Source organism: Neofelis nebulosa, chromosome 5 (genome assembly GCF_028018385.1).
Source record: "Neofelis nebulosa isolate mNeoNeb1 chromosome 5, mNeoNeb1.pri, whole genome shotgun sequence".
In the NCBI taxonomy this organism is placed as follows: Eukaryota; Metazoa; Chordata; class Mammalia; order Carnivora; family Felidae; genus Neofelis; species Neofelis nebulosa.
Genome location: NC_080786.1, coordinates 91,374,218 through 91,398,944, shown reverse-complemented (window position 1 = coordinate 91,398,944; position 24,727 = coordinate 91,374,218). Strand labels below are relative to the sequence as shown.

The 24,727-nt window shown below is 37.3% G+C and overlaps 1 protein-coding gene across 3 annotated transcripts in view; it reads right to left on the bottom strand.

Moving 5' to 3' along the window:
* KPNA1 (karyopherin subunit alpha 1) overlaps positions 1-24,727 on the bottom strand; it is a 72,930-nt gene that overhangs the window by 26,419 nt on the left and 21,784 nt on the right. For all 3 annotated transcript variants that reach the window (XM_058731190.1, XM_058731189.1, XM_058731188.1), the window contains 4 exons: positions 23,824-23,957; positions 8,327-8,434; positions 5,122-5,221; positions 1,846-1,940 (listed from right to left, as the gene is read on the bottom strand). In XM_058731190.1, the coding sequence (XP_058587173.1) occupies positions 1,846-1,940; positions 5,122-5,221; positions 8,327-8,434; positions 23,824-23,952 (432 nt within the window). In that variant the 5' untranslated portion in view covers positions 23,953-23,957. The remainder of the gene's footprint in view (positions 1-1,845; positions 1,941-5,121; positions 5,222-8,326; positions 8,435-23,823; positions 23,958-24,727) is intronic.

Below are 24,727 nucleotides of genomic sequence, written 5' to 3'. Positions count from 1 at the left end.
GAATCTGAGAATTTAGATAGTATACGCAAATTAGAGATTTCCAAAGGCTTTCGTCTTCAGAAGATCCAAGCTCTAGGATTAGAATCACAAATGATGTAAAATTTACATGTGTTAGCCAGGAGAGGGCACTAAGAGGACATACTGCACTCTTTAGGGAGTACTGGAGAACATGGAGATGTGGAAAGACCCATTTCTCTTTTTTCATCTTAGGCCTTCATTTATACACATTAAGAAACTAGACATCTGTGACCACCTATTAAAAACTGCTCAATCCAGGAGTAAATTCATGATCTCTGAACTACTCTGTCAGAGGATATAAACATGAACAAAATGATAATCTTCCCTACCTCCCTCTTCCTACAAAGCTTTTTCAAATGATAAACTGCAGTAAGGCTCTTCATTTGGTCCCTCTGGTTCTCTTGGCAGGTTGCTTAGGGCTCAGGCTTGGTACTCTGCAGTGTTGGTTGTCTGGATTTCCTTTTTTTTTTTTTTTTTTTTTTTTCTGATAAAAGTCTCTTTCCTTGCTCTCTAGGTGAACCTGATTATTTTTCAGGTGTCCGATGATCCTGGCCTTAGATGGGGACCAGAATTACAATCCAAGAGGCAGCCACCAAAACAGAATCCTAATTCAAATGAACTTGGGGATTAGTCAGTGTCAAACTGGAGAAGAAAAACTGATGGGACATTGAAGTACTCTACCTTTTCTGGATTTCTTGTTTTTCTTCTGGAAATAACTCATCACCGCAACAAAGAGAGTAAGAGGAGGAGAAAGTCGGGATGGGAGGAAAGGAGAGAAAATATCAAGACAAGGCATCAAGTTTTATGAATTACCTACAATCCTCTGGAGAGTAAGGAACCTGGGGACAGAGGTTATTATCATTTATAAAAATGTCCCCCTCCCTACAGCCTCAGAGAATAAGGCAAAAGCAGACAAGAGGGTGAAAGTTACCTTTACGATTAACTTGTTATTGTCAGATATACTTGGAAAATTAACCTCATTTTGTGATCCACTTTGTACCTAACCAATTTTTATAGTTGCAGAGTCTTTCTAAAGGGCCAAGCCCTTCAGATTAGATCCTATAAGTGAGAATTTAGATATCACAGATATTGGTTAAAGAATAACACAGAAACTGATTCAATTGGTTACTCCAAGGAAGTACAGCTACTGAAAAATTGCCAGTCTACTAAAACTCCAACTTTATTCAGGGAAAAAAAAAAAACCCAAAAACAGTATTTAAAAATTTCTAGATAACTCCCAGGACGAGTCAGTTGACAGGTGGTTCTCTTTACTGTGAAAACTATCCAATCCAGAAGTTGCAGAATTTCCTCTTAGAACCCCTATATAATACAGTACTGACAGACTAAATTAACACAGAAGGAAGCATGGAGATTCATAAGGCTATCTCCCTGGAAACTCTTCAGGGGAATGGGAAGGATTAACTGGGACCAGGATTGGGGATTACTGAGTCTAACCTAGCCCATGTTACACAGCCCTGACAAAGCCGACCAATGTAATCTAAAAATCTTCCAAAACCAAATTTTATGTAGCCCACACTTAGATTCTTATAGTGACTCTTCAACTGCAAACGATTCCCTATTAAATGTTATCCACAATCATCATAAAATAATCTTCTTCATGATAAAAATCACATGAATTCTAAAGAGTAAAAACAAGGGCCTAGATGTTGACAAAGCTATCAAAAGCAGCTTGCAACGTGGTTGTCAGGAACATCATATCAAAAACGAACCCACTGTATAAATTAACCTAAGTAACAAAGCTGTATATAAAATGTAAGTTTGTAAAGGGATTTAAAATATGAGGCAAGAAATGAAAATGGTTCGCACCTGCAGTGTACAATTCTCTTTTCGTTTGAGGAACTCCACAAACCTGGCCACTACTCCCGGTGTGCTGATGACTTCATCAATAGGAGGATTAGGTTCTGTCTCCCCATAAAATAAAAGGAAAGAAGAAAATAATTCTTTCATTTCAATCCAAGGAATTTATGAGCTCAAATTTACTTCATAATATCCCTCCCTCCATTTTAGCATCTCTTTCATGTTGGAAATCTAAGAAATAAAATGTAAAATTCTAAATGTAAAATGGAGCGCAGTCACTTTGAGACTAGGGTAGCTCAAAAGGTTTCACAATAAAGTACGCGTTAACATGGAAATGATGGGCAGAATTCTCAAAAATTAAAGCCATTGCTTCTATAATTTTAGTAAACTTAAGAAAGTAGGGGGGAAAACATCCAAAGATGACCACTGTTATTATTTCAGAATTCTGCCGTCTAGCCCCTTCTCTGTAGATGGGGTTTTACTCTAAAAAGAAGTTGTTTTAATAAACTGGATTAGGTGACTCTGCATGTGCCTGCAGGATTTAATTTTACAACTGCAGTGTTAAATAGGAGCCAGAAAGAATTCATTAAGGATGACTTGCAGGGGCGCCTGGGTGGCGCAGTCGGTTAAGCGTCCGACTTCAGCCAGGTCACGATCTCGCGGTCCGTGAGTTCGAGCCCCGCGTCAGGCTCTGGGCTGATGGCTCGGAGCCTGGAGCCTGTTTCCGATTCTGTGTCTCCCTCTCTCTCTCTGCCCCTCCCCCGTTCATGCTCTGTCTCTCTCTGTCCCAAAAATAAATAAAAAACGTTGAAAAAAAAAATTTGAAAAAAAAAAAAAGGATGACTTGCCAACTTAATCTCATTTTTCATTTATGACAACAGAGTATTTTATAAATGAAATCATTTGGTAGAAACCTGTTGGGTTAACAGAAAATGTCCTAAACAATCAACATGGTAATTTCAGCAAGAGATTTGACAAAGTTCTTGATGACATTCACAGAGCGATGCAAGAAAAATGACAGATTATAGTACTAGTAGGGATTCTTAGACAAGTCCAAAGCTTTAATGAAACAAAGGTGACTAATGGTTCAATGTTAATTTGGACAGCGCTCTGATGACCTGTTCTTTGCCTGGTTCCACAGTTTTATCAACTATTCAGGTAGTGCAAATAAATTTGATGATTATAATAAAGATGAAGTAGTTAAAATGCTAGATTACAGAAATAACATATAGGAAGAACAACAATAAGCTGAAGTTTGCAATAAAACGACAGGGATAAAGCAGGATTTAGCAACTGAAATTTATAAAAATATTTTTAAAAATCTACATGACTTCACAGATGAATCCTAAAACACATGTGCATGAAAAGAAGTTCTATGGGAGTTTAGATGGCTGCAAATACAGTGAACCATTACTGTGCCATGACTACCAAAATAACTGCTGCTGTTATCTTGGAGTACATTGCTGGAACGTACAGTCCTAGGACAAGGAAGGCAATCTGTCCCCTCACCTTAGGGTAACGAGAGCACATCTGAAGTACTATATTCTAGTTACCACATTTTTTAAATGTTTATTTATTTCGAGAGAGGGCACGCACACGCATGTGTGCCAGGGAAGGGCAGAGAGAGAGGAAGAGAGAGAATGTCAAGCAGGCCTATGCTCAGCATGGAACCCCACATGGGGCTCAATCTCACAACCCTGAGATCATGACCTGAGCCGAAATCAAGAGTCGGATGCTTAACCGACTGAGCCATCCAGGTGCCCCTAGTTATCACATTTTTAAGAGGGATGGCTAGGAAACTAGAATCTAGGCAGTAAAGTAGTAGAAAGCAGCAAAAGGCCCTAAAAGGTCACATGGTGTGAGAAAGCCATTAGGCTTAGCACGCTGAAAAGAGACAAGAGGAGTGGGAAAAGTGTACATGATAATAGCCTTCAAATATTAATAAACTGTCACACGAGAAATGTAATTTTTGTATCACACAAAAATGTAAATTATATGTTATAGGTTTTTATTCCAGTTCCCTCAAGGAATATATTAATTTATCACTAATGACTCCAAAAAACTATACCTTAGTACTGGGCCAAGGGTAGCAGCTATTTATTTAAGGTCAATGTTTACTATCAACATTTTAATGTGGTTCAGAGTCGTAGTTCTGTTTACTTGCCCAGAATGGCAAAAGTATCATATTCTAGTCTACCCTAATTATACCAAAAATAAATAAATAATTACCATGCCCAGCAATAACACTGATCTTTCAAATGATATATTTTTTTAATTCTTTTTATTTATTTTTGAGACACAGAGACAGAGCATGAGTGGGGGAGGGACAGAGAGAGAGGGAGACACAGAAAGAATCTGAAGCAGGCTCCAGGCTCTGAGCTGTCAGCAGAGCCTGACAAGGGGCTCAAACTCGTGAACCACGAGATCAAGACCTGAGCCGGAGTTGGATGCTTAACCAACTTAACCTAGGCACCTCTCAAGTGATATTTTGACAGTTTTTCTTAGGGTGCCAGGCTGGCTCAGTCAGTAGAGCATGCAAACCTTGATCTGAGGGTTTTGAGTTCGAGGCCCACATAGAGATTATGTAAAAATAAAATCTTTAAAAAAACAAATAAAAACATTTTGTTTTGTTTTTTTTTTAAAGAATGGAGTTTCTCAAATTGAATTAACATGAAATACTGACTACTGTTCTTATCACTTTAAGGTCTTTTATAAAATAGCTCAGAAAGTAAAATAATGCTCCTTTCTGGTCCTGGTAAGATTGCATAAATAAATAAATTCGAAAATTAGCCATAGCTCATAATTATATGTATGTCTATAAGTGTCCTTTTATTCTGTTGATAGACACATTCCAAAGCAACTTACCTGTGATGTGAAAAACAGAATATGGGAAAGTAGTATTTTTTATCTAAATGAAAAAATATACAGTCAACCCCTGAACAATACAAAACTTGGGGCGCCAATCCCCACACAGTCAAAAATCCTTTTTAACTTTTGACTCCCCCAAAACTGAACTACTGATAGCCTACAGCTGACAGGAAACCTCACCAATAACATCAACAGTCAATTAACACTTACTTTGTACGTTATGTATTACATACTGTATTCTTACAATAAAGTAAGCTGGAGAAAAGAAAATGTTACTAAGAAAATCATAAGAAAGAGAAAATATATTTACAATATTGTACTCAATTTATCAAAAAAGATCTGCGTTACAAGTAGACCTGCACAGTCCAAGCCCCTGTTGTTCAAGGTCAACTGTACTTTAACATACTCAGAACTCACCTTTTGAAAGCAGTTTTCTGAATTTCTGTGTTGCTGAAAGCTGTTGCTCTGGGCTATTGGAAAATATCATTTCAATCATGTCAGAAGTAATTACACCACCCTGGAAACACAAAAAAGCAAAAATGATAAAATTGTAACTCTAAATCAAAGGAAAACAAAGACAGTATAAACTGTGGCCAACATTATTAAGTTAATCATATTTATCTAGAAAAGTCACACAAAGGTAGGATAATCTTTACATGTAGAAATGTCTGAGATGATCAACGATGTGACAAAGCCAAATACTTTGTCTATCATTAAGGAGCTCATGGGGGCAACCTGAGTGGCTCAGGTTGTGATCTCCCAGTTGTGGGATCAAGCCCTACGTGGGTTCCACACTCAGCTCTCTCCCTCTCTCTGCCCCTCCCCCATCTCTAAATAGATAGATAGATAGATAGATAGATAGATAGATAGATAGATAGATAGATATTGTGAAAAAAGCTCATGACAATAAGAAAGTAATCTTATGAGTAAATACTAAGAGAAGGCGTTTATTATTCTTCCTCTCCTTGCTCATCACATGGTTGGTTGTTCCTTGTCTTTCAGACAAATTTGTTAAATTCTAAAAGAAGGCTTTTCATGGTCTCCAAATCTAAAGGAACTGCTCCATCTCTATCACTCTATTTTAATTCTATGCCAACCCTTTTCACTATCAGGTATTTTTCTCAGTTATGTGTTTACTGCCCAGATTCCTCCAGTATAGCAGATTTGTGAAAACCAAAGACCCTGTCCATCTTACTGTTCTATCACCGAAGGCTGGCGTATAGAAGATGCTCAATAAATATTTATGGAGTATAGAATAATCCTGTGTAATTCACAGATTCTAGCTGCTACCAAATTCAACAGCTGACTCAAGTTTACTTAAAATTTCTATTTTCTTTATTAAAACTTTTCAGTTTTCCATTATTTTCTTGCTTTCTTAGAACTTTTCCACTTTTTACTATAACCCATCCCCAGTATTAGCAGTTAACCTACTTCTTAGGGTCACCTGTCAGAATGAAATAAAATTCCTGTCATTTCATGAAATATTAGAGTCAACAAGATGAACTGTGAAGAAAGCTGCATTGAGTTGTCAATGATAGCTGGTTGGGAAACAGTGCTTACCAACAGCACTGGTTGGTAAACAGCACTTTACCAAACACTTGGCAAATCCCAACTGGGAGAATGAAGCATTCTGCTCTTAACAGTCAGAAAAGCAACTACTTTGAAACTTACAAAACTGATACCTGAATAAACAAAGGTATCTATATGATTCTGTTATGAATGTCTGGATACACTTGGATATACACATTCATTCTCTCTCTCTCTCTCTCTCTCTCTCTCTCTCTCTCTCTCTCTCACACACACACACACACACACACACACACACACACACACACACGTTTTCTTCCCTCTTATTCCCTAATGTAAGATGTATTGACTTTACATTCATGGTATTTAAGTACTGTTAATTTTATATCCCAGCATTTAAGTAACAGGATATCAAGGAGAGAACTGAACATCACTCAAAGACTTTCCATCTTCTTCCGGGGAGGTTAGTACATTTTTACTTGCACAAACAGTAACTATATCATGTCACATGGAGGTATAACTTTGTTATTTATTTATCTGAGTCTCAGTATGGTTTAAGGAGTTGTGTATACATGCCAAGTTGCCAAGGAATGTTACTAGGATAGTTAATTTTATGTGTCAATTTGGTTAGGTTATAGTAGCCAGTTGTCTGAACACACATTGATCTAGATATTGCTGTAAGAATAATTTTTAGATGTGATTAACATTTAAACTAGTATAATCAAGGAAAGCACATTACTCTCTAAAATGTGAGTTGGCCTCAATCAGTCAGTTGAAGAAGGTCTTAAGAGCAAAGACCGGTTTCCTGAAGAAACTTAAGCCTCAAAACTACATCAACACTTACCTGAATTTCCAGCCTACTGACTTGCCCTACGGATTTTGGACTTACTAGCTCCAACAATTACATGAGCCAATTCCTTAAAATCAACCAATCAATCTCCTACAGTTGTTTCCTCTATAGAATCTTAGTATTATAATCCACGAAATACTTCCTATTAATATCCACTTAAAAAAATGGACAGTTTGACTTTCTGAAGGGCCTGGAAGAATTCACCACAAAATCATAGTGTTGGTTGGGGCGCCTGGGTGGCTCAGTCGGTTAAGCGTCCGACTTTGGCTCAGGTCATGATCTTGCAGTTCATGAGTTCAAGCCCCACATCGGGCTCTGTGCTGACAGCTCAGAGCCTGGAGCCTGTTACAGATTCTGTGTCTCCCTCTCTCTCTCTGACCCTCCCCCGTTCACGTTCTGTCTCTGTCTCAAAAATAAATAAACGTTAAAAAAAATTTAAAAAAAATCATAGTGTTGGCTACAATGTCTATCTACATAGATTCCAAAATGATTTAAACTGCTCTCCTAATTAAAAAAAAAAAAAAAAAAAAAAAAAAAACGGTCCATAAAAACTAGAGATCTATGAAGTAGAAAAATATATATAGGATACTGTGCACAGTATGTCACAATTTGCTTAAAAGGGGAGGAGGAAGAAAACTTATTTTCTCAAGAAGAATAAGAATCCAGTAACAGAGGTTGCAAATGAAGAAAGAAATTGGGTCACTGAGGTAGAAGAAAGATTTTTTTTTGAAAACTATATATAATCTATTAAAACATAACTGATTAATGAGAAATCTATACAGGTATCCATATAAACAAAGCATAATTTTTAGATCCTCATGTAACCTCAAGAAAGTTACAAAACAGGTTGTAATAGAAAAGCCAACAGCTGTGATATGGAACCAATTTTTAAAATCATATAAACATGCCCAATTTGATAACTGAAATGAATAACAAACTGGGATTTTCTTTAAAGTATCCCTTGTTATTCAACTTTTAAGGAATAATTTTACAATTATCTTTTTAAGTTTTAAAAGCTGAATTAATCTTCACAATTTAGTTAATTCTGTTTAACTGTATATTATTCACACTATAAAAAACATCGAATGAACCAGGATATTAAGTATATGGCCTCTTTTCAAAAATGAAATCCCAAGTAATTTCTGTAGCCATTTACTAACCGCTTTTTAAAAAACCCAAATAGAAAGCTAAGCCTCATATCTTCAGAAACATACTAAAAAGAGTTTCTTTCACGATCTTACTTACTGGTGCCATCTCCATGTTATTAATCTGAGCCTCATGGAAGCCTCCATCTGACATAACTTCTTCTTCTGTTTCTTCCTCTGCTGTAGCAACATTTCTTCGCTTGAATAACTAAAAAATAAAAAATCATTACCAAGTATTCTAATACAAAGGAGTTAAACATCAAAAAACTAGGCTCCCCACTTAAAAGGCAATAAGGAAAAGATGGAGCTTTTTGAAAATCATTTTAAAAATTCTAAAGGTTGTGCCACCTTCAACTTTCATGATGAGGAACTAGTTCAGAATTCTCCAGTCTTATAATCTAATGCAATTAACAATCACAATATGCTGTTACCAACACCTGATGTGGTAAAACTTACTAAGAGAAGCCTAACACTGCACGACATACAAAAAGAGTAAGGGTGAAAAAGGAGTCGAGGCATGCTTGGCCATTCCCCTTTCCTTTACGTGAAGTTGGTAACACTATGGTCTTACCAATACATCGTGGGAAATGATAAAAATGATGTCAGAATGGCTTAATACTTCCCTCCTAAACCTCAAAAATAATGGACTGAGACTTCACAACCTTTCTAACCCGTCCAACAACCAGTGATGACATGTGACTACTACCTGAACACTAACTTTAAATCGTCAATTTGTGTAGGCCAAGAATATTTCTACCTAAAGGGAGCCACTAAGGTGTCTCATTGTATCTTTTTTTTTTTAATGTTATTTTTGAGAGAGAGAGAGAGACAGACAGAGCACAAGCGGGGGAGGGGTAGAGATAGAGAGGAGGAGACACAGACTCAGAAGCAGGCTCCAGGCTCTAAGCTGTCAGCCCAGAGCCCAACATGGGGCCCAAACTCACGAACCGTGAGATCATGACCTGAGCCGAAGTCAGACGTTCAAATGACTGAGCCACCCAGGCGCCCCTCCATTATATCTTCAATAGTCCCAGGCAGTTCACTTGTTCATCAAACCATGACGGAGGACCAATAACTTATCCTCTCACCCTATGCAACCCTGTCTAAAAGCAGACAAATGCATAAAATAACAGGTTTCGGCCAATGGATAAGAGGCAGACCAGGCATTGATCCTTCAGAAAAGGAAAGAAGTAAGACTGGCCCTATGACTGCCTCAGATTATTACCTACACAGAGTTTTCAGGCTGTCGCACAGGGAAGACAACACCCAAACAGGGTCTACAGGCTCACTCAGTTGAGCAGACAGAGTTTAGAAATGAGGAGGCCAAGACAACTAGAATCCACAGGCAGAGTAATAAACAGGTCAATATAGAGAGAATTCTAAAAATCTGCGGAAAGTTCCCCATGAGTCTTTAGCTTCCTGCTAATAAGCACAGGTGTGTAAGGAAAAGCTGGGAAAGGAATCACCCCCAACAAACATGCAGAACAATTTTGACAGTTATATCAGTCAAGAGATATTCATGTTTCAACCAGATAGAAAAGACTTAGGGTACCTGGGAGGCTCAATTGGTTAAGCATCGACTCTTGATTTCGGCGCAGGTTGTGGTCTCACAGTTTGTGGGATCAAGCCACATGTCAGGCATACGCTGACAGCAGAGCCTGCTTGGGGTTCTCTCTCCCTTTCTCTCTGCCCCCTCCCTCAAAATAATAAACTTAAAAAAAACACACACACACAGAAAACACTTCCTAACATATAAAGGGCATTTAGTACAACACTCAGAAGGAAATGGACACAGCACTAAAGCTAAATTAGCCCCTGGATTAAAGGATATTAAAGTTCCAGCCCAATGAAACGTAAAAACAAACGTTACAAGTAATTTACTAAACCCAATGACAAATTCAGAACTATATGTATTTAAAGATACAAGAACTCCAACAACAAGCAAGATAAAATTCATAATTCTTAGAATTCAATTGGAAACTACGAAGCACTAAAAAGAAGAGAGAAAAATTAATCAAAATCACCTAGAAATGACAAAAACGGCAAAATGGAAAAGAGCATTATAAATGTTGTTATATATTCCACATATTTGAAAGGTAAAAGTACAGCCATGAGGAGAGAGAGGAAGAGATGAACAAAAAGGCTAAGCAAATACCTAGACATGAAAAATAAAATTTTTCAGATGAAAAGCACACTGGATAGGATTAACAGCCAATTACATATTGCAGAAGAAAAAATTAGTGAATTTAAGGACATAGCAATATAAACACTCCAAAATAAAAGAGATGGAAAAAAGACTGAAAAAACTGTACAAAATATAAGTCAGTTGTGGGACATCAAGTGGCCTAACACACATGCACTGGAGTTCTAAGATTGGGGTAGGGGAATATATTTGGAAAATGGCCAAAAATTTCTTTTTTTAAATTTCAAGTTTTTATTTAAATTCCAGTTAGTTAACATTATAGTATATTAGTTTCAGGAACAGAATTTAGTGATTCATCACTTACATGTAACACCCAGTGCTCATCAAAACTGCCTTCCTTAAAACCCATCACCCATTTACTCCATCTCCCCCCACAACCTCCCCTCCAGCAATTCTCACTCTGTTCCCTATGTTTAAGAGTCTGTTTGATGGTTTGCCTCTCTTTTTCCCTCCTACGTTCATCTCTTTCATTTCTTAAATGCCACATGAGTGAAATCATACGGTATTTGTCTATGACTTATTTTGCCTAGAATAATACACTCTAGCTCCATCCACTTCATTACAAATAGTACGACTTCATCTTTTTTATTGCTGAGTAGTATTCCATTTTACATATACACCACATCTTCTTTATCCATTCATCAGTCAATAGACATTTGGACTCTTTCCGTAATTTGGAATTCATTCATGTTTTCTGTCCATTTCTTAACTGGATTATTTGACTTTTGGGTGTTCAGTTGTATAAGTTCTTTACAGATTTTGGATTACTAACCCTTTATCAGATATGTCATTTGCAAATATCTTCTCCCATTCTGAAGGCTGCCTTTTAGTTTTGTTTCCTTTGCTGTGCAGAAGCTTTTATCTTGATAAAGTCCAAATAGTTCATTTCTGCTTTTGTTTCCCTTGCCTCCAAAGACATGTCAAGTAAGAAGCTGCTATGGCTGAGGTCAGAGAGGTTGTTGCCTGTGTTCTCCTCCAGGAATTTGATGGTGTCCTGTCTCACATTTAGCTCACTCATCCATTTTGAATTTATTTTTGTGCATTGCCTAAGAAAGTGGTCCAGTTTCATTCTTCTGCATGTCGCTGTCCAGTTTTCCCAACACCATCTGTTGAAGAGACTATCTTTTTTTCTATTGGATATTCTTTCCTGCTTTGTCAAATATTAGTTGACCATGTAGTTGTGGGTCCATTTCTGGGTTTTCTATTCTGTTCCATTGATCTATATTTATATTTTTGTGCCAGTACCATACAATCTTGATCACTACAGCTTTGTAATATAACTTGTAGTCCAGAACTATGATGCCTCCAACTTTGCTTTTCTTTTTCAAGAGTGCTTTGGCTATTCAGTGTCTTTTTTGTTCTACAGTTTTCAGAGTACAGATCTTTTACCTCTTTGGCGGGTTTATTCCTACGTATCTTGTAATTTGGGTGCAATTGTAAATGGGATCAATTCCTTGATTCTCTTTCTGCTGCTTCATTATTGGTATATAGAAATGCAACAGATCATTGTATGTTGTTTGCACCCTATGACTTTACTGAATTCATATATTAGTTCTAGCAATTTTTTGGTAGAGTCTTTTGGGTTTTCTACATAGAGTATCATCTCATCCGCAAATAGTTATAAAGTCTGACTTTTTCCCTGCTGATTTGAATGCCTTTTATTTCCTTTTGCTGATTGTTGAGGCTAGGACTTCTAGTACTATGTTAAATAACAGTGGTAAGAGTGGACATCCCTTTCTTGTTCCTGAACACAGAGGAAAAGCTCTCCTTTTTTCTCCATTGAGGATGATAGTAGCTGTGGGTCTTTTGTATACAGCCTTTATGATGCTGAGATACGTTCCCTCTATCCCTATTTTGTTGAGGGTTTTTATCAAGAAAGGATGCTGTACTTTGTCAAATGCTTTCCCTGCATCTACTGAGAGGATCATGTATTTCTTATCTTTTTTAATAATGTGGTGTATTACACTGATTCATTGAGAATATTAAATCATCCTTATTGCCCAAGGATAAATCCCACTTGATTGTGGTGAATCATTCTTATAATGTACTGTTGGATTTGATTTGCTAGTATTTTGTTGAGAATTTTTACATCCATGGGATACTGGACTGTAATTGTCTTTTTTGGTGGGATCTTTGGTTTTGGAATCGAGGTAATGCTGGCCTCATAGAATGAGTTTGGAAGTTTTCCTTCCATTTCTATTTTTTGGAACAGTTTGAGAAGAACTGGTATTAACTCTCCTTTAAATGTTTGATAGAATTCCCCTGGGAAGCCATCTGGCCCTGGACTTCTGTTTATTAGGGTATTTTTGATTACTGATTCAAATTTCTTTGCTGGTTACCAGTCTGTTCATGTTTTCTATTGTTCCTGTTTCAGTTCTGGTAGTTTACATGTTTCTAGGAATTTATCCATTTCTTTTGCATTGCCCAATTTGTTGGCATATAGTTTTTCATAATATTCTCTTATAAGTGTTTTTATTTGTGGTATTGGTTGTGGATCTCTTCTCTCCTTCATGATTTTATTTGGGTCCTTTCTCTTTTCTTTTTGACAAGTCTGGCTAGGTGATTATCAATTTTATTAATTTTTTCAAAGAACCAGCTCCTGGTTTTGCTGATTTGTTCCACTGTTTTTTGTTGTTGTTGTTATTATTTCTATATCATTTATTTCTGCTCTAATATTTATTATTTCCCTTCTTCTGCTGGCTTTAGGCTTCATTTGTTGTTCTTTTTCTAGCTCCTTTAGGTATAAGGTTGGGTTGTATATTTGAGATTTTTCTTGCTTCTTGAGGTAGGCCGGTATTGCATATACTTCCCTCTTGTGACCCCTTTTGCGGCATTCCAAAGGATTTGGACTGTCGTGTTTTCGTTTTCATTTGTTTCCTGTATTTATTTCTTTAATTTCCTGGCTGATCCATTCATTCTTTAGTAAGATGTTATTTTTTTTAAGTTCATTTATTTTGAGAGAGAGAATGTGTGTGTGTGAGAGAGAGACAGAGAGAAAATAAAAGAGAGAAAATAAAAGAGAGAAGAGAGAGAGAGAGAGAGAGAGAGAGAGAGAGAGAGAGAGAGAGAGAGAGAGAGAGAATACAGGGGAGAAGCAGAGAGAACCCCAAGCAGTCTCCATACTGTCAGCACACTCCGACACAGGGCTCTAACTTGAACCGTGAATTCATGACCTGAGCTGAAACCAAGAGTCAAACACTTAACCAACTGAGCCACCCAGGTGCCCCAAGTAGAATGACTAACCTCTAAGTAGAATGCCACCCAGGTGCCTCCAAGTAAATGGATTTAACCTCTATGTATTTGTGGTCTTTCAACATTTTTTCTTGTGGCTGACTTCAAGTTTCATAGCATTGTGATCTGAAATATACATGGTATGATCTCAACCTTTTTGCACTTGTTGAGGCCTGGTATGTGACCCAGTATGTGATCTCTTCTAGAGAGTGTCCCATGTGCACTCAAAAAGAATGTGTACTATGCTGCTTTAGAAAAAAATATTCTAGATATATCTGTTAAGTCCATTTGGTCCGGTGTGTCATTCAAAGCCATTGTTTCCTTGTTGCTTTTCTTCTTAGATGATCTGTCCATTGCTGTAAGTGTGGTGTTAAAGTCCCCTACTATTATTGTATAATAATAGTTGATATGATATGTTGTTATTATGATATAGTGCTCCCCCCTTCATTTCTTGTTGCAGTCTTTGTTTTAAAACCTAGTTTGTCTGATATAAGTATTGCTATTCTGGCTTTCTTTTTGATGTCCACTTGCATGATAAATGCGTCTCCATCCTCTCACTTTCAATGTGGAGGTGTCTAGGTCTAAAATGAATTTCTTGTGGGGCACCTGGGTGGCTCAGTCGGTCGAGTGCCCAACTTTGGCTCAGGTCATGATCTCGCAGTCTGTGAGTTCGAGCCCCGCGTCAGGCTCTGTGCTGACAGCTCAGAGCCTGGAGCCTGCTTCTGATTCTGTGTCTCCCTCTCTCTCTGCCCCCCCCCACCCCCCCACTCATGTTCTGTCTCTCTCTCTCTGTCAAAAATAAACATTAAAAAAAATTTTTTTAAATAAAAAATAAAATGAATCTCTTGTGGAGCACCTGGGTGGCTCACTTGGTTAAGCGTCTGACTTTGGCTCAGGTCATGATCTCATGGTTCGTGAATTCAAGCCCCACGTCGGGGTCTGTGCTGACAGCTCAGAGCCTGGAGCCTGCTTCTGATTCTGTGTCTCCCTCTCTCTCTGCCCCTCTCCCACTTTCTCTCTCTCTCTCTCTTCAAATTAAACATTAAAAAAAAATATTTTTTAATGAGTCTCTTGTAGGCAGCATACAGATGGTTTTTATCCATTCTGACACCCGATGTCTTTTGATTGGAGCATTTAGTCCATTTACATTCAGAGTAATTACTGATAGATACAAACTTAGTGGCATTTTATTACTTGTTTTGTTGTTGTTTCTGGAGATGTTTTCTGTTCCTTTCTAGTCTCTGTCACTTTGGTCTTTCTTTCCCATTTAAAGAGTCCCCTGTCATCTTGTGGGGCTAGTTTTGTGGTTACAAACTCCTTTAGTTTTTGTCTGGGAAACTCTTCTACTTCTATTCTGAATGACAGCCTTGCTGGACAGAGTATTCTTGGCTGCATATTTTTCCTATTCAGTATGCTGAATATATCATGCCACTCCCTTCTTGCCTGTCAAGTTTCTGTGGAGAGATCTGATGTTAACATTATTTGTCTTCCCTTCTAAACTAGGGACTTCTTCTGTCTTACTGCTTTTAAGGTGTTTTTTTTTTCTTTATATTTTGCAAATTTAACTACAATACGTCCTGGTGTTGGCCCGCTTTTGTTGATTTTGATGGGAGGTGTCTGTGCCTCCTGGACTTGGATGTCTGTTTCCTTCCCCATATTAGTTTTCAGCTATAGTTTCCTCAAATAAACCTTCTGCCCCCTTTTCCCTCTCTTCTTCTGCTGGGATTCCTATGATACAAATGTTATTACGGTTTATGGAGTCACCTCATTCCCTAGGTCTGCATTCATGATCTAGTATTTTTCTTTCCCTCTTTTCATCTTCATTATTTTCCATAATTTTATCTTCTGTGTCACTTATTCACTCCTCTAGTTCTTCCTTTCTTGTGGTCATTATATCCATTTGTTTTCAAATCTTGGTTATTATATTTTTCATTTCAGCGTGACTAGTTTTTTAGTCTTTTATCTCTGTGGTAAGGGACCCTTGGTGTTGTCTAAGCTTTTCTCAAGCCCAGAGTATACCTTTATCATTGTTGCCTTACATTCTGGTTCAGGAATATTACTTAACAACCTTTTCAGTTAGATCCCTGGCCATGACTTTTACTTGCTCTTTCTTTTGGTATGAATTCCTACATCTTGGTATTTTGTCTAGGTCTCTGTCTTCTCTGTGTTGGGAAAGCCTGTTATGTTTCCTGCTACTAAGAGTAATGGCTTTATGAAGAAGAGGTCATATACTGTCCAAGGCCTAGTGCTTCAGAAGTGTCTCTGGTGTGGGGTGCCTGGGTGGTTCAGTCGGTTAAGCATTCAACTTTGGCTCAGGTCATGATCTCGCAGTTTGTGAGTTCGAGCCCCACATCAGGCTCTGTGCTAACAGCTCAGAGCCTGGAGCCTGGTTCAGATTCTGTGTCTTCCCCTCTCTCTCTGTCCCTCCCCTGCTTGCACTTTCTCTCCCTCTCTCTCTCAAAAATAAACAAAATTAATAAAATTTTAAAAAGAAGTGACTCAAAAAATAAAATAAAATAAAATAAAATAAAATAAAATAAAATAAAATAAAATAAAATGACTCTGGTATATGCTGTGTGCACTCTCCTGCTGTGTTTGACTGCTCTTTCCCTCAGGTCAGTCCTCTGTAGAGTTTCTCCTGCAGTGGGCAGTGGGGATTATCTGAACATTGGCCAGAGTATGGTGAGTTTTAACTAGGTGTGCTCTGGTCTGCTTGTTAAAAGAGACTTGATGGTACTTCCACTAGAGCTGAAACTTCACAGAACTCATGGTCAAAAGACACGGTGTGTGCAAGGGCCTGTGCTGGTCTTCTGGGGGAGGGGCCCGCTGCTCTAGTTCTCAAGTACAACTGCCTTAGTAAAGCTCCACCTGCAGAGGGCAGGAGACCAGGGCCTAGTGTAACAAATGTAAGCCACCCCGGTTGGCGCTGTGCTGCTTACTGACGTTAGTTTATACTAAGGGGTAAGGGAGGAAAATTATTTCAGCCAGCCACCTAGTCACCAGAGAGGGGAACTCACATCCCACCACCACAAAGCCCTCCCAGAAGAGCAATTTCCCCTGGTGTATCCCAGGCATCCCTTAGCTCACTACCTTCACCCTGTGTCCTAGCCATCTGGCCACCCAGCAGTACATTGCACCTTGGGGTCTATCCCAAGCAGGCCCGCTGAGTTTTCAAACTCCAAACTTTACGGACCTGGCATGACATGAAGCTGTGCCGGTCCTCTGAGGGAGGGTCTCACTGCACTGAGACTGGTGCAGGTTTGTCCCTGGAGGGCAGTTGCACCAAAGCACAGAGGCATGGAGTTTGGAGTAAAGTGCAGCGGAGAGCCAGTGTCCAGGTTAGCCACCTTCAGCTGGTGTCTCTGTGCCTATACTGAGGGAAATGGTGCCCACCGGCTCTTTTCTCCCCAAAGAGGCAATGCCATCTCTCCCAGACGCACTCCAAGAAGGGGAACCGTCTCTCTCAGTGAGTCCCAGGGGACTCTAAATATTAACAATGAACAGTTGAAAACAGTTGAAATTCAAAAGATATCATTTACAATAGCATTGAAACTATGAAATACTTAGGGAAAAATCTGACAAAAAAACTACAATCCCTGAGAGAAATTTTAGACCTAAATAAACGGGAGATACGGTCCTTATGAGTCAGAAGACTCATTGTTACGATAGGAATTCTCCCCCAGCTGATCTACACATCTAACAAAATCACAATCAAATCCCCAGAGCAGGCTTTTGTGCACAAACTGACAAGCTGTTTCTGAAGTTCATATAAAAATGCAAAGGACCTATAACAGCCAGAACAATTTTTGGAAAGAACAAGGTTAGAGAGCTAGTAATATGATTTCAAGACTCATTATAAAAGCTACAGTAATCAAGACAGTGTGGTAAATAAGACAGATAAATAAACCAATGGGAACAAAATAGAAGTTCAGAAGCCAGATCCACACAGAGATGGTCAATTGAATGTAAATGGTTTCAAGGCAATCAGTGAAGTAAAACAATCTTTTCAAAAAATGACACCTGAACAACTGGAAATCCATATGTTTAAAGAAAAAAAAAGGCTCCTTTCCTCTTATTTCACATTATATACAAAAATTAAATGTGAATTATCATAGACCTAAATTTCAACTATAACAAAACTTCTTAAAGAAAACATACAAGAAAATCTTAAGTGACCATGGATTTGGCAAAGATTCTTAGATCTGACACACAAAAGCATAATCCATTAAAGAAAAAAACATACATGGAATTCCAAAATCAAAACCTTTGGTCTTCAAACAGCACTTCTGAAAACAAAAAGGCAAGCCATCAGCTGGGAGAAAATATTTACAAAACACATATCCAACAAAAGACTTGCATCCAGAAAACAACTCAATTAAAATACTAAGCAGACTTTAAAAAATAAAACTAAACAGACTTCACTAAAGTAGATATACAAAGGGGCAAATGAACACATGAAAACATGCTTTCAACTTCCGTCATTAGGCAAGTGAATAATAAAACCATAATGGCATACTACTATGCACACCTTAGAATAGATAAAATGAAAAAGACTGACCATAGCAAATGCTCAGAAGGATGTGGAGCCAATGAAACTCTCATATGCTGCTGATGTGAAGGTAAAACAGTACAACCCATTTTGGCAAACAGTTGACAGCTTAAGTACACACCTACTATACAACCCAGCCATTCTCCTCCTAGATATCTAGAGAAATGGAAATACATGTCCATAAAAAGAGCTGATCATGAATGTTCATAGCAGTTTTATTTGTAATCACCAGAAACTGGAAACAATCCAAACTGCCATTAACAGGTGAACAGATAAACCAATTGTGGCTTTATCTGTACAACAGAATGCTATTCAACAATGAAATGGAATGAACTACTGATACAACAACATAAATGAATCTCAAAATGATTAAGCTGACTGAAAAAAGCCAGACAAAATAGAATACATATTTTTTCAGTCCATTTATGCAAAATAATCAGTGGTGACCAAAACAGATCAGAAGTTGCTTGGAGATAGGTGAAGGGTGGGGAAAAGGTACTACAAAGGTATACCAGGAAAGTTGGATAGCAATAAATATGTTCACTATATTAATTACAGTGATGATTTCACATATACATATCTCAAAATTTAACAAAGTGTACACTCCATTGTATGTCAACTATACAGCCATAAAGTTGCTTTTTTAAAAACACAGAAAAAATAAACTGAAATACATCTATTTTATGTTAAACACTATGAGTTCCTAATAATATTAAAATACAGACTTTCCTGCTCCCTCTGGAGGATGCTAAGAAACCAATTCATTTTGAAAATGAAGACAGAGAAAATCCAGTTATTTCTTTTTCCTATATGACTACTAATTCAGGAAAACCAAAACCTGCAGTTTGATCCTCTCAGATCTTGCTTTTATGATTTGTTAGGTAGGTCTGGGGCAGTAGTAAATTTATGGCTAATTAATCTCCACTACTGAGGCAAGACTCTCCTGAATACCTAATGGCCCCGTAAATGAGTTTCTCCAGTCGGGGTATAGGAACAGGAACTAGTGTCAGCACTGTGTAAGGGCCAGGCACTGCTCCCTCTGATCTTTTTGGATGATAAGTTTCTCTTGCCTTAGTAGTCTCCTCAAGCACATATGCTGATCAGTACTCTGCTGAATATTCAAAAAAAACACTTTGAAGATCTCCAGGCTTCTCTCTATAGACACAAGTCTCCCTTTTGGTATTCCCTCCTATGAATGGATGTCTTTGTCTCTCCAGACTCTCAGCTCTGTCTCCTCAATTCAGGAAGGCTTTGGCCCTTAGTTCCCTCTCCCTGTGTTGCAACCTGGAAACTCTGTTGGGCAGTAAGCTGAAGCAATGATAGGGCTCAACTCATTTGTTTCCCATCTCTAGAGATCACTGTCCTTCACTGGCTAATGTCTGGTGTCTTGAATTAGTGTTTCATGTATTTTGTCTGGTTATTCTTGGGTTTGCTTCAGGTAGGAGGGTAAATCTGGGCCCTGCTATTCCACTTTGGCTGGAAGCAGAAGTCCTCAAAGTGCCCTAATACTCAAAAAATCCCACTTTTGGCTAATGGGAACCTGTTCAAGCTATCTCCTGATTCTTTTCAACACAATTTTCAATGGTCTTAAACTTCCTTGCTCTATGTTATGAAAAAATATTACACATTTGCCTTGAATATTCCCTACCTTTAATCAAGAATCAGGTGTTTTTTCCAAGAAACCTTGTTCCTTTAAGAGAAAAATTCTCTAATGACCACAGTCTCAGGGTGCTAGAGGTGCTCACTGATACAAGGTATTTCACTTCTAAGCCTTTCTAGGACAAAGCTGGTTTGTGTGCATGTGTTTTAAAAAGAAAACACATAATGAATCCCTAATGATATCGCCAATGCAAATTTATATAACCTCTTTGATTTTATATTTCTATCCTTTCGGAAGCTAAAAGATCTAGGTTCCTAATATTAACATAATTATGTACTGTATCCATACACAAATATGCATAGTTTCAAGATCAATCCTGTATGATTATGAAAGCAGTTGATGATTTCTTTCTACTCCTTTTTGTCCTTTAGATACAGCCCAACAGAAATAATTAACCATTCTGTCATATTTCAAAGTGTATTAAAGTATTTCCTCTCTGTGTGGTTTAGCCACAAGCATGACACAGAGCTAGACCCAGCTGAATCTTCTTGTTTATTTTTAAGGAGTTCTTCATTACGATTTCATTTTGTTTCACAACTACTAAAGCATTTGCAGGACTTCTAAATCAAGCCTAATCACTAAAATTACATCTATTGGCATTGCAAAATTTATATCCACAAGCAGTGTTTTTAATATGGAATGGCAGGATACTGTTACGATCTTTACTATGGGTCATGAAAACCACAACTGCTGGTAAACAAGTAGGATTTGAAATAAAAACACCAAAGCGCTTACATCACAAGGATGATGACAAGATAAGACAGGAGAAATTTCCAGTTAAGGGAAGTTCTAAGACTACAGCGATACAGCAAGAACACAGGACAAACAATTCTGACTGGTGCTAGAGGTCAGAAAATGTAGGGAAGAGGTCTCCAAAGGAAAAAATATGAAAGTGATAAATTATCTGAGAAGTTTAAGCAAGTAGAAAATCATATAAAAATAACTTAAAAGAGCTGTAAAAGAGAAGGAAAAACAGCCAGGAATCAGAAAAAAAAGCCAAGCAGGTAAAAAAAAAAAAAAAAAAAAAAAATCAGACAATTAATGCCAGGAAAAACAAATACAAAGAAAGGAAATGTAACCACGGTATACTACTCAGCTCAGCAATAAATGATACTTACATAGGATAGTATAACTGTTTAGGAGAATAGACACATGGGAAAAGTCGTGTAAGAGCTTAAATCTTCACCTACCGTAACAGAACATCAATAGATAATACTTTAAATTGATAAATAGTTAAGAGGATTGAAGTGGCTTACTTGGGAATGAGACCAAGAACACTGGTGGTTTGGTTTCAAGTACTGTAGTACTATTTACCTTTTTCAACAACATGTATACTCAGAGAAAAACAGGTTTAAAAAAAGAAAAAACTGCCAAAACAATCATGATCTGTATGCCTTATCTACAGACTACATGTTGCCTGCACTTGTCAACCAAGTTAATTAATGGAAGTTGCCTGTCTGGAAGTTTATCAACTTGCTCACTTCACAAGATATTTCTTATAACTAGAAACATCAGGCAATTTCTATTTAAGCAGCACTAGGTTACCTATTCACTCAGAGTTAACAAGAGTCTGCTTAATTCAAATTTATAAGTACTGGCTCAATCAGAATGATACCAACTAGCAAAATATTTTGCCAAAAATAATTTTAGTTTGGTCTGTAAGTGACAAGTATACAGGGGTCATTTTTACAGTGCTGTCCAGATATAACAAAAATTAAATGTTAGTCTGCTAAAAGGATAACCCTATAAAGATGCAGCAAGTTATCTTTTGTGCACTTGGCAACATCAACTCCTGTGCTACTCTCACATCTAGCTCATCAGCTGGCCTAGACCTGTGAGGTTTCCCAATAGATGACAAAGCAACTGTGGAAAGATAAACAGCACCTAAATGAGTCTGTATCTTACTGATATTTACCATTTTACAAAGCAGGCATGAAACAAGTACTGTTATGGTATAAAGAAGCCTGATTAGTTTTTACCAGTTGTTTCTACGTTACACGGCACATAAGAAATTAAGAAATGAGGATTTTCAATAGAGCAGTATTCCAAAAACTTATCACAGAAACTTATTAAAGCCATAGCAAAATTTCAGATCTCATACAATGAAGCCAATAGAATTTCAACTACAAATATTTTTAGCCCAATATATGGGACCATACTTGCCACTTGATATATAAGGACAGGGAGCATTTGCCTTCAGGCAGGTAAGTGAATACAAAAAATTTATTTACACAGACTTTACAATGAAGTCTAATTACATGAAATCACCCATCACCAAGAAGAGAATAATATGAACAATGTTAATGGCAGAGTATCATTACTACACCTTCAAATGGCTTTATGCCAAATATGATGCATAAGCTGGTGGCTATATTCAGACCTATACTTGGGCTCATGTACATATATTTATGTATTCATATATAGGAATATAAATATGTAACAATGCTATTATGATTTCTGAAATTTACTACCAAAATAGAAGCTAATATAAAAGTTTATTCAAAGAAAAGGTTCCACCTCAAGACACAGAGATGAATAAAGAGGTAATAAGAAACCCAGAGAAACTCATCCTTTTATGACTAAGTGGTAACTCATAACTTAATTTACTACACTTAATATAAACTTTATTATAATATTACAAACTCTCTTTGCCCAAAAATAACAGTAACAATGACACTGTTTGATTCAAATATCTACAGCCCTAACAAAAAAAAAAACAACACTGAAGTTGTAATGTACTCTTAGACTTTAACTACTTGGATTTTCCATGCAGCGTTACTCAAAAAAACAGTGTATGTTGACAACAGCTCACTGTTAACTGCAAAATATTTATGACAGATTACCGTATTTCTCAGGTATGAAAGGACTGAGTCATTTATTCGCCTTTTATGGAGCTTTTGCAGTGTGGGGGTCAAATGGTCCTTCTAAGCTCAAAAATCTCTCCTTAGCAAAAAAAAAAAAAAAAAAAAAGTAACGTAGGGGCGCCTAGGTGGCTCAGTCAATTAAGCATCTGACTCTTGGTTTCACCTCAGGTCATGATCTCATGGTTTCATGAGTTCAAGCCCCACATCAGGCTCCACTGACAGTGCAGAGCCTGCTTAGGATTCTCTGTCTCCCTCTCTCTGCCCCTTCCCCACTCACGCTGTTTTGGTCTCTCTCAAAATAAATAAACTTAAAAAAAAAAGTCACCTAAATGTCTTTAAATCTCTTTGCCAAAAGGGATGGGGATGGACTGTTCATTCTAAGCATTTTTAGAGGAAGGTAAAATGAAAGAGAGTCCCAAATTCTCCTGTAGATGTTCAGATGTTAAGTTAAAAATGAAGAAAATTAAAAAAAAAAAAAAAAAAAAGAAGAAGAAAAAAAATCAATGTCCTAATGAAGCCTGCAGAATTTAGGGGTAGAAAGACATATTCCTTGAGATTTCACTTTAAAATACTACATAATAAAGAAACGTAAAGATAGACATGAACCAAGTATGGCCTGCTACTGACAATTACTGAATCCATAGGATGATTTTATAAGGTTCACTATCTATTCTTTAATCTTCTATGTTTACAACTTTTCAAATCAAAGATTGTAATGAAAAGCAGTGTTTTATTGGTCACTTGAGAATTCATTAATATGCACATAAAATCTTAAGGAAGCTCCAACTTTAGAAAAATAAAACACACTAAAAACAAATAGGCCAAAATATTAAACAGTGGTTGTATTGGGAATATGAGAACCTGAGAGATTTCTTTATTCTTGTATTCTACTTTTCATCACCTCCTCTCCCGGACTCCCAAAACATGTTGATTTTATGATACAGGGATACACACACACACACACACACACACACACACACACACACTCTCACACATCCAACACCGTCAAAACTAAAATAGAAGTGGTTTCAGGCTTAATATGTTAACATTAAGTTCTTTAAAATAAATTTAAAAGGGTAAAAGGATTTACCTGCTCTTCTCTTTTCTGCTTGCGTAACTGCAGTCCCTCTTCCTCCCTCCTCCTGCGCATCTCATCAGGATTCAGGGACTTATTTTTGTAACTTTTCAGGCGAAAGTTCTCTTTTCCTGGGGTGGTCATGATTTCTACAAAAATGAGAGAGGAAGGGAACAAATGAGCTTAGCTTATGGTAAGGAGCTCTGTTATTCTAATAGCTCAGCCTTTTAAATATATACATGCCCACCCTCACTCTGTAGGGACACCAGAAATGGGTTACTTTTTTTAACAGCTTTATTAAAGTGTACAAGTCAATAGCTTTTGGTATTTTCACAGCCATGTGAAACCATCACCACACGTTTTTGATTTTGTTTTTGTTTTTTTACATTTTTATCACCTCAAAAAGAAACTGCATATCATCTGCCTATCACTCCTATTCAGGACATTTCATATGAACAGAATCACATGTGTGATCTTTTGTGCCTGGCTTCTTTCATTTAGCATATTTTTAAAGTTTATCTATGTTGCAACATATAGCAGTACTTTATTGCTTTTTATGGCTGAATAATATCCCATTATATGGATATACTGCATTATATTTTGTATCTACTCATCAGCTGATAGACATTTGGGTTCTTTCTTTCCACTTTTTGGCTATTAGGAATAATGCTTCCATAAACATTTGTGGACAAGTTTTTATGTAGACATATGTTTTTTCTTGGGTATATACCTAGGAACGGAACTACTGGGTCACACAGTAACTGTTTAATCGTTTCAGGAACTGCCAAAATATTTTTCCAAAGTGCTGTGCTATTTTACATTTCTACCAGCAGGGCATAAGGGTTGACAATTTCTCCACATCCTCGCCGACAATTACTATTACAATTTTTGGTATCTGCTGTCATTTCACATAAATTTA